Genomic DNA, 10901 nt, shown 5'->3' on the forward strand with positions numbered 1-10901 from the left:
GAAAACTTATGAAAGAGATTGAAGACACTAAGAAATGGAAAAACATTCCCTGTTCATGGATTGGAAGAATAAATATTGTGAAAATGTCATTACTGCCCAAAGCAATCTACACATTCAATGCAATCCCCATCAAAATTGCACCAACATTCTTCTCAAAGCTGGAACAACCTATCCTCAAATTCGTATGGAACCACAAAAGACTGTATAGCCAAAGTCATATTGAAGAAGAAAACCAAAACGGGAGGCATCACAATCCCAGACTTTAACCTCTACTACAAAGCTGTCATTACCACATCTTCTTGATCCACTCATCAGGTGATAGATATTTAGGCTCTTTCCATGTTTTGGCTATTGTTGACAGGACAGATGTAAAGTACTGAGAGAAAAATATTGTTGACCAAGGATTCTATATCCAACAAAACTGTCTTTCAAAAAATAAGGGAGAAATTAAGACATTTCCAGATATATAAGAGCTTGTAGAATTTCTTCTACAAGAAATGCTAAAGATTGCTCTGGGGGACCTGGGTGGCTCACTTAGTTGAGCATCTGACTTCAGTTCAGGTCATGATCTCATGGTTCATGAGTTCAAGCCCTACATTGGGCTCACTGCTGTCAGTGTGGAGCCCACTTCAGATCTTCTGCCCCCTCTGCCTTCCCCTTGCTCTCACTCTTTCTCTCTCTCAAAACTAAACATTTAAAAAAGATATTAAAGAAGTGCTAAAGGTAGTTCTTTATGTGGAAATGAAACTAGACAGTAGCCCTGAATCCACTGATACAAGTAACTACATAGGTAAATATAAAGGCCAGTATTATTGTATTTTTGGTTTTTAACTATATATACATGTATATATATATGTATGTATATTTATATATGATTTAAAGTATAAATGCATAAAACAGTTATAGTTAATGGGTGCACAATGTATAAAAATGTATTTTGTAGGGTGCTTGGGCGGCTCATTTGGTTAAGCATCCGACTTCAGCTCAGGTCATGATCTCACGGCTTGTGAATTCGAGCCCCGCATCAGGCTCTGTGCTGACAGCTCAGAGCCTGGAGCCTGCTTCAGATTCTTTGTTTCCATCCCCCTCTCTCTGCTCCTCCCCCACTCACACCCTGTCTCTCTTTCTCTCAAAATAATAAATAAACATTACAGAAAAATTTTAAAAAATGTATTTTGTGACAACAAAAACATAAGGGAGAGGATGAAGCTCTGAGGAAACAGAATTGTTATATACTATTGAAGCTAAGGTTGTATGAACAAAAAATGGATTGTTAAAAGTGAAGCAGCTTAATTTAATCATGAGAGTAACCACCACAAAAATAAATTTAAAAATGTACAGAAGAAATGTGTGAGGAATCAAAGTGGTAAACTAAAAAAAAAAAAAAACCTCAAAAGGAAGCAATACAGGAGGAATTAAGGAACAAAAAAGGTGGGACGTATATAAAAAAAATAGAATGGTTGATGTATTTCTTCTTTCTCAGTAATTACTTTAAATGCAGAGGAGTTGAGCTTTCTAATTAGGATAGAAAGGGTTTTCTAAAATCCAAATATATGCTGTCTACCAAAGAGTTAGTTGAGACCCAAAGATACAACTAGGTTGAAAATAGGGATGCCTGGGTGGCTCAGTTGGTTAAGCAGCCAACTTCCACTCAGGCCATGATATTACGGTCCTTGAGTTCGAGCCCTCTTGACAGCACAAAGCTGGAGCCTGCTTCAGATTCTGTTTCCCTCGCTTTCTCTGCCCCTCCACCACTCATGCTCTGTCTCTCTCAAAAATGAATACATGTTAAAAAGAAATAGGTTGAAAGTAAAAGAAGGAAGATATTCCATGCAAGTATAAATGAAAAAAGAGCTGGGTTAGCTGTACCAGTATCAGATAAAATAGACACGAAGGCAAAAATGGTTACATGAAACAACATTATGTATTGACAAAATGGTCAATTCATCAAGAAAACACAATAATTTTGCTTAAGTGCATATTGAACATTCTCCAGGATAGACCATATGTTAAGCCACAAAAACAAGCTGCAATAAACTTAAAAATATTGAAAATGTACAAAGTATCTTTTCTGACAACAATGGAATAAAACTGAAATTCAGTAACAGCAGGAAAACTTGAAAAAGTTCAAATATATGGAAACACTCTTAAATAACCAATAGTTCAAAAAAATCACAAGGGAAATTAGAAGATATTTTAAGGTAAATGAAAATTAATGTAAAACATAACACGTAAGGAATATATAATCAGTATTGTGATAACTTCGTATGGTGACACATGGTAACTACACTTACCGTGGTGAGGATTTCACAATGTATATACATGTCAAATCACTGATGTACACCTGAAAATAATATAACATTGTATGTCAATTATACTTCAATGTGAAAAGCATGATAAAATGTACAGGATGCAGCAAAAGCAATGCTTAGAGGGAAATACATTGCAGTAGATGCCTGCATTAGGAAAGACAAAAGATCCTGTATTAACAATCTAACTTTAGACATTGTGGAACTAGAAAAAGAGCAAACCAAACTCAAAGGTAGCAGAAGAAAGGAAATAAAAAAGATTAGAGTGAGATGAAATTGAGAATAGAGAAAATCAACAAAACCAAAATTTCATTTTTTGAAAAGATCAACTAAATTGATGACTTCAGCTAGATTGACTAAGGAAAATAAGAGAAGACTCTAATTATTGATAATAGAAATGAAAGTTGGGACACTACTACTGCCTTCATAGAAATAAAAAGGTTTATAGGAGAATACTATAAACAGTTGTACAGCAACACATTAGACAACCTAGATGAAATTAACAAATTCCTAGAAACATATGACAAAACTGACTCAAGAGAAAAAATAGAAAACTATTTTTTAGATTTTATATAAAGAGGTTGAATCACAAATCAAAAACCTCCCAACAAAGATCTGCCCAGGGCCAGATGACTTAACTAGTTAATTTTCCCCTGCATTTAAAGAAGAATGGGGGCACCTAGGTGGCTCAATCAATTGAGTGTCCAACTCTTGATTTTGGCATGGGTCATGATCTCAGAGTCATAGGATCGAGCCCTCTGTCAGGGAGCCTGCTTGAGATTCTCTCTCCCATTGCCTCTCTCCCGTTCTCTCTCAAAAAAAAAAAAAAAAAAAAAAGAAATTGAAATGAACACCAATCCTTATCAAACTCTTCTAAAAAATAGAAGAGGATGGAATACTTGAATTCATTACATCAGGCCAGGATTACCTTGATACTGAAAGATATCACAAGAAAAAATACTACAGACAAATATTCCTTATGAAGATAGATAAAAAATCCTCATGGAGATACTAACAAACTGAATTGAGCATCATACTTAAAAGGGTTATATACCATGATCATAACACCATTGATTCATTCTTAGATTTATCCCAGGAATGCCTTCAGCATATGAAAGTCAATCAATGTAATACACCAACAGAATTAAGGGGAAAAAAATGTATGTTTTCATTAGTTCTTGCTGAAAAAGCATTTGTCAAAATCCAGTAACCTTTCATGATTAAAAAAAAAAAAAACTTAACAAACTTGAAATAGAGGGGAAATTCCTTAACCTGATAATGGATATTTATGAAAAAAATCCACAGTTGAAGTCATAGTCAGTAGTGAAAGACTGAAAATCTTTCTAATCTAACTAAGATCAGGATCAGGACAAAGATCCCTCCTTTCACCAAAGATTATGCTGGAAGTTCTAGCCAGAGCAATTACCCAAGAAAAGGAAAAAAAATGTTATTTGGGTTGGAAAGGAAACATTGAGGTTTTTTTTTTTTTTTTTTGCATGTGACTTCATCTTATGTATAGTGAATCCTAAAGAACACACACACACACACACACACACACCCCTACTAGGACCATTAAATTCAGCAAAATTGCAGGGCACAAGGTCAACAACAAAAATCAGATGTATTTTTATATACTAACAATGAACAATCTAAAGGAAATTAAGAAAATCCCATTTACACAAGCATCCACAGCGTCAAGGACCACCTCTGTGGCTCAGTCTATTGAGCATCTGACTCTTGATTTCAGCTTAGGTTACGATCCCAAGGTCATGGGATTGAACCCTGCTTTGGGCTCCATGCTGAGTATGGAGCCTCCTTAGGATTACTTGTTTCTCTCCCTCCCCTGCTTACATTCTCTCTTTCTTTCTCTAAAATACTAATTTAAAAAGCATCCAAAATATTTAATAAAAAGCATAGTAAAATACCTAGTACTAGACTTCACCAAGGAAATGAGAGATGTATATTTTGAAAATTATTGAACATTGTCAAAAGAAATAAGATCTACATAAATTGAAAGACATCCCATATTCATGGATTAGAAGACTTGTTAAGAGTTGTTACTAAGGGGGTTCCTGGGTGGCTGTTGGATAAGCATCTGACTTTGGTTCAGGTCACAATCTTGTGGTTTGTGAGTTCAAGCCCTGCGTTGGGCTCTGTGCTGACAGCTCATAGCCTGGAGTCTGCTTCAGATTCTGTGTCTCTCCCTCTCTCTGCCCTTCCCATGCTCATGCTCTGCTTCTCAATAATAAATAAATGTTAACAAAAAATTTTTAAACACAGGCTTGTTACTAAGACTTTCCAGAGTGGTCTACAAATGCAATGCAATCTCTATAAAAATTTCAATAGCTTAAAAAAATGTAGATTCTTAAATTCATATGGATGTGCAAAGTGCCGTGAGCAGGCAAAACGGTATTGAAAATGAAGAACAGAGCTGGAGGACTTGCACTTCTAACTTCAAAGCTTACCACAGAGGGGCACCTGGGTGGCTCAGTCGGCTGAGTGTCTGATTTCGGCTCAAGTCATGATCTTGCAGTCTGTGGGTTCGAGCCCGACATCAGGTTCTGTGCTGGCAGCTCAGAGCCTGGAGCCTGTTTCAGATTCTATGTCTCCCTCTCTTTCTCTGCTCCCCCCCACCACTTGTGCTCTGTCTCAAAAATAAACAAAAAAAATTAAAAAAAAAGCTTACTACAAAGAGATTGTAATTAAAACAGTATGATACTGGCATAAAGATACACAGAGACCTATGGAATACAATTGAGATCCTAGAGATAAAATCACGTAAGTATGACTAACTGATTTTCAACAAGAGTACCAAGACCATTGATTTAGGGCAAAAATAGCCTCTTCATCAAATCATTCTGGGGCAACTTGACATCCACATGCAAAGAGTGAAGTTGGACACCAACCTCATGCCTCATTCAAAAACTAACTCAAAATAAATCAACATCATAAATATAAAAGATAGAATCTTAGAAGAAAAGATAGGGGAAAATGGTCGTGACCTTAAATTTGTCAGTAGATTCTTGGGTATGACATCAAAAGCACAGGCAACAAAAGAACTGTAATAACAACAAAATAAACAACCCAATATGAAAAATATGTACAAAGGGGGCACGTGGGTGGCTCAGTCAGCTGAACATCTGACTTCAGCTCAGGTCATGATCTCACGGTTGGTGGTTTTGAGCCCCATGTCAGGTTCTGTGCTAACAGCTCGGAGCCTGGAGCCTGCTTCAGATTCTGTGTATGTGTCTCTCTCTCTACCACTCCCCTGCTCATGTTCTGTCTCTCTATCTCAAAAATGAATAAATATTTAAAAAATGGAAAATGCAAGTGAAAACAACTTCAAGCCCACTAGGATAGCTATTATAAAAACAAAAACTCCAAAACTGGAAAAAACAAGTGTTGGTGATGTGGATGTTAGGAAATTGGAACACTTGTGCATTGCTGGTAGGAATGTAAAATCATGTAGCCACTTTAGAAAACAGTTTCTCAATAGAAACTGTTTCTCAATAGAATTGCCATATGATCCAGCAATACCCCCAGGTGTGTACTCAAAAGAATTGAAAACACGGACTCAAGCAGATACTTGTATGCCAGTGTTCATAGCAACATTGTTCACAGTAGCCAAAAGGTAGAAGCAAGTCATGTGTTCATTGGTCAATGAATAGATAAAGTGTGGTGTATACACGAAATGGAATATTATGCAGCCTTAAAAAAGAATGAAATTGTGATACATGCTACAACGTGGATAAACCTTGAACACATTATGCTAAATGAAATAAACTTAGTATATAGTATATAAAAGAGGAAATTATTATATGGTTCACTTATGTGAAGTACCTAGAATAGGCAGCTTCATATAGACAGAAAGAATGGAGTGTACTAGGGGAGAGGGGAGAGAGGAGAGGGGACAGGGGACCTAAAGTTACTGTTTAATGGCGACAGAGCTTCTGCGTGGGAGAATGAACTAGTTCTGGAAATGGATAGTGGTGATGGTTGTATAATACTGTGAATGCACTTAATTTCAATGCATTGATTGTACACCTTAAAGTGGTTAAATATAATTTTCATGTTATATATATTTTTGCTATAAACAAAAACAAAGGTTATAAATACAACTCACACCCCCACTGAATTTTATACTGTAAAATAGTGAATTTTACGGTACATGAATTATATCTCCATTTTAAAAATTAATGAGGGGCGCCTGGGTGTCTCAGTCGGTTAAGCCTCCGACTTAGGCTCAGGTCAGATCTCACGTTCGTGGGTTCGAGCCCCGCGTCAGGCTCTGTGCTGACAGCTCAGAGCCTGGAGCCTGCTTCCATGTCTGTGTCTCCTTCTCTCTCTCTGCCCCTCCCCCTCTCATGCTCTGTCTCTCTCTGTATCAAAAGATAAATAAAACATTAAAATTTTTTAAAAAAACTAATGAGCTTACCTGTTGGAAAAGAGCAACAGAATAAAATCAAATAGAAGGAAAAAGGAAGGAAAAGGAGAAGAAAAAAGAAGGAGGGTAGGAAAGAAATAGTAAAGAAATAGTAAAGAAAAAATTAATGAAATCGAATACAAAAATTCAATAGAGGGTATCAACAAAGACAAAAGTTAGATTTCAGAAAACAATCATAAAATAACTTTCTTCATGACACAATCAAGATAGATAGGAGCCCTCAATTGTGTTAGAGTTTAAGAAGGAAAATTATAACGCAGATATCAGAAATCTAATAATTTTATGCTAATAAAGGGAAAGCCTAGCTGAAATAATTTTCTAGAGAAAACTTACAAAACTGACTTTCAGTAAAAAAGGAAAAACCTGAAATAGTGTTTATATGACCTTTATATGTCTTTTACTGGCTGAAAAGCATTGAGTTCATTGTGAAAACTTTCCATCCCCAAAACCTACAAGTTCACCTGGATTAGATGGTTTTATATTCATGGAAGATACAATTCCAAACAGAGAAAACGCTTGGTTTGGTTAGATAAATGAGTGCATCTGCCCTTCCCACAGAGAATTCATTTTGTGAATTTCATTTCTGCAGTATATTTAATGGCCAAACTAGACAAGGACAGTATGAGAAAGACAATTATATCCAATCACATGAATGTGGACACAAAATCCCAAACAAAATACTGGGAAACTGAATTAGAAAATGTATGAAAATGATGCTATATCATTGCCAAGTTGGTTTTTTCAGGAAGGCAAGTTTTAGAAGAATCTACACATTTTATTAACCGGCTTAAAATATTAAAAGGAAAAAGCATGGCATCATTTCAAGAGATGCAGAAAAAAAAGTTGATCATGAATATCCTTTAGGATAAAAACTTAGCTCCATTTTACAGATGAAGAAATTGAGACCCGCAGTTAGATGTCACAGATGAGTTAGATGCCACTTCCTGTGTCCCCACCAGTCTCTTTTTCACCTAGCTCTCTTAAAAATGTAAATCAGTTCCTATCACTCCCTTGTTCAAAATCCTCCAAGGTGGAGGTTAAAATTCAAAGCCCTCACCAGGCCTACAAGGCCCTCCTTATGTGGCCTGCCTCTCCAAAGACATCTCCTGTTCTGCTCTCCACATTCCCTTCTAGCCATGCTGACTTTGCTGTTCTTTGAACAAACCCTTTCTCACCTTAGGACCCCTGTGCTTGACATCTGGGAACTTCGCCCCCAGTTTTTATGATGGCTTCATTCCAAGGCCTCCACTCGCCATCACTTTTTCTACTATGGCTGCCATGACTCTCTCTCCCGGACGTGACCAGTCCCTCTATCCCCTTTGGCTATTTCCTTTCCTCCTTTTCCTTCCTATCTGATGTTATATTGTCTATGTATTTGTTCATTGTTGCATTTTCCCATGCCCAGACAGTGCTTGCTTGGCTCATGGGAGATGCTTAGTGAACAGAGTTGCTTCAGTGAATCAATGCACTGATGATAAGGAAAAAGTTAGATAACTCCAGAAGTTCTTTTTTGGGGGGTAGGGGTCGGGGGTAAAATCAGAGCCACTGGAGTTGTAGAAGCATGAGAAGAACTTGAATAAGATTATTTCATAAAGTATAAGAATGAGAAAAAAAGAAGAGTGTCCTTCAGAAATAGTTCCCTTCACTGATTTCGGGATGTGTGATTGATTGATACTTATTAGTAGATATTTGAGTATTTAATCTATGATACTAAAATTTTGGATATTCAGGTTGGCTAGAAAACTTGGGATCTTCTCCTTGGGAAAGCTGGCATTCAGGTCACCTGATATGTCGAGTTGCTGATACCAGGGCCTAGATGGTCACTCTGTCTGCCAGTCAGTCCATCATTCTTAAGCACCCTGGTTCCAACCTAGCCCCAGGCTTAGGGCCGAAAGGAGGGAAGACTCAGAAAGAGGAGAATCAGGCACACCATGTGTGCACTGTGGCCTGAGACTCTGCCCAGGTCTATCTCTCACATGGGTGACTTAGGAGTATCTGCCCCCCCACAATGCACACACGTGATTGGGTGCCTCATGCCAGGAGGGGGCGGGACTATGGGGCTCTGAGGCTTGGCCTGACTCTCCAACCCTTGGCACCCCTGCAGGTCTCGGAGCTCCTCTTTGTGTCCATCTATAGCTCTGAGTTCTGCATGAAGGTCTATGTGGACCCCATCAACTACTGGAAGGATGGCTACAACCTGCTGGACTTAATCATTATTGTCATCATCTTCATCCCCTACGATCTTCACAGATCCAAGGTCAAGCACTACTCCTACCTCCACATTGCTGATGGCATCCAGTCCCTGCGCGTTCTCAAGCTTATCACCTATAGCCGTGGCATCCGGGTGAGTGGCCTGGGGACACCTTGGTCTAGGAGTGCGAGTAACAGGGCCTATCGGCCCACTAGCCCCAGACAAAATAATAATTCTACCACCATCATCCAATTACTGAATCCTACCATATGGCAGGTTGATCTTTACCACTATTATCTCATTTAATCTGAAAACAACTGAGGAAAAGTATTATTAGCTCCATTTTACAGATGAAGAAATTGAGACCCACGGTCACTCCGCAGTTAGATGAGATTTCACAGGTGTGTCTGACTCCAGTGGCCACCTGAACTTTTCCCCTCTCCCATGCTACACAGGGACTGCCGCTTTTTTTTTTAAGTTATTTTTTTATGCTTATTTTTTAAAGACAGAAACAGAACACGACTGGGAGAAGGGCAGAGAGGGAGGGAGACACAGAATCCTATGTAGGCTCAGACTTTGAGCTGCCAGCACAGAGCCTGATACGGGACTTGAACTCAAGAACTGTGATGACCTCCTCCCCCAGGGCTGACTTCTTACGGTACAGACCCTTTGAACTACATTCCCAGGAGTCTCCAGTTTTTTGGTGGCTCTGGCCACTCACTGCTTTCCCCATTCTATGAGAAATCTGCTCCCTCTCTTGATGGGAATGGTCTCATGACTTTGTTCAGGCAGCTCTAGAAGTACTGGTCATGGGGTGACTAGTCTTTCTTTGGCTCAGAAGGTTTCAGAAGAAAACCTCAGAGCTGACCCAAGCTGTCCTTATGCATTCATCCTGGGCACAGTTGTTTGCCCTGGCTCTGTGCGCTGTATCCGTGCTTCTCCAGGAGGGGGTTGCTTTGGACACATTTGACCAGCTAGGCTGTGTGTCAGCCTGCTGTGCTGAGACAGTGCCCCTCGCCCAGGCTGCATGTCTGTCTAGGACCCGGGCCCTACACTCTGCAGCCCCAGGCCTGGGGGTGGGGGGGAATGAGGAGAATGTTGAAGAGATCACACTGCCACAGATCCGCATTCATTCATTGCATGTTCTCGTGCAGTCATGTGCCTGTGTGCTCCTCCCAGACAGCATAGGCCAGGCCTCCTTTCCTTCCCTTCATGGGGCAGCTCCTGGAAAGACGTATCTGTCCTTCTGGTGCCCACTTCCTTGCCTGTCATTTGTGCTCTGGCTTCTTCCCTCCAAAGGATCTAGTCTCTCTGAGGTTGCCAATAACTTCCTTGTCACCAAGTCCACTGGCCAGTTCCACTGGCCTCCCTTGTCACTGACTTCTCTTGATTTTCCTCCAGCCTCTTGAGCATGACTTGACTGCTCAGGTGTGTGCTTTCTTCACTGGGCCCATATGTGCTATTTTTCTCAGGACTGGGTCCTGAGTTCTCTTCGCCTCCCACTCTGCCTACCCTCTTCGGGTGATCTTTTCCACTTTTCAGGGTCTTCACCCTCCCATGCCTCTCTCTGCCCTTCAGACCCACAGCCTCCTGGACATCTCAAACTCAAACTTGTCTAAAGTGGAAATTATCACTGTCCTCCCCCCCCCCCACCTAATTTCCAAACCCTGGCTCCTCCTTCTGCATTGGGTTCTTTTGTGAAGGGTGCACTCCAAACCCATTCAATTGCCAGATCATAAGTTTGAGTGTTGGCATTAACACCTCTGTCTCAAAGTCCTCTTGCATGGCCTTCTACATAGGTAGTGTGACCTGCCCACATCTTTTCACTCCTGCAGCCATCATCTTTTCTCCATCACCACCCATCTTCATCAGGACTCCTGCACTGGCTTCCCACGCTACTGAGAGAGCCCTGGGGCAGAGCTGTCCCTGCAGCTGGGGAGAATCTTTTTTTTTTTTT

General features: G+C 39.8%; 1 protein-coding gene across 1 annotated transcript in view; it reads left to right on the forward strand.

Annotated features, from left to right (window-relative positions):
* The window catches only part of CATSPER3 (cation channel sperm associated 3), a 31021-nt gene that overhangs the window by 12350 nt on the left and 7770 nt on the right, over positions 1-10901 (forward strand). The window contains exon 3 of the mRNA XM_029941942.1: positions 8858-9097. Coding sequence (XP_029797802.1) covers positions 8858-9097 — 240 coding nt within the window. The remainder of the gene's footprint in view (positions 1-8857; positions 9098-10901) is intronic.

The sequence above is a fragment of the Suricata suricatta genome, chromosome 6 (assembly GCF_006229205.1).
Source record: "Suricata suricatta isolate VVHF042 chromosome 6, meerkat_22Aug2017_6uvM2_HiC, whole genome shotgun sequence".
NCBI classification, from domain to species: domain Eukaryota; kingdom Metazoa; phylum Chordata; class Mammalia; order Carnivora; family Herpestidae; genus Suricata; species Suricata suricatta.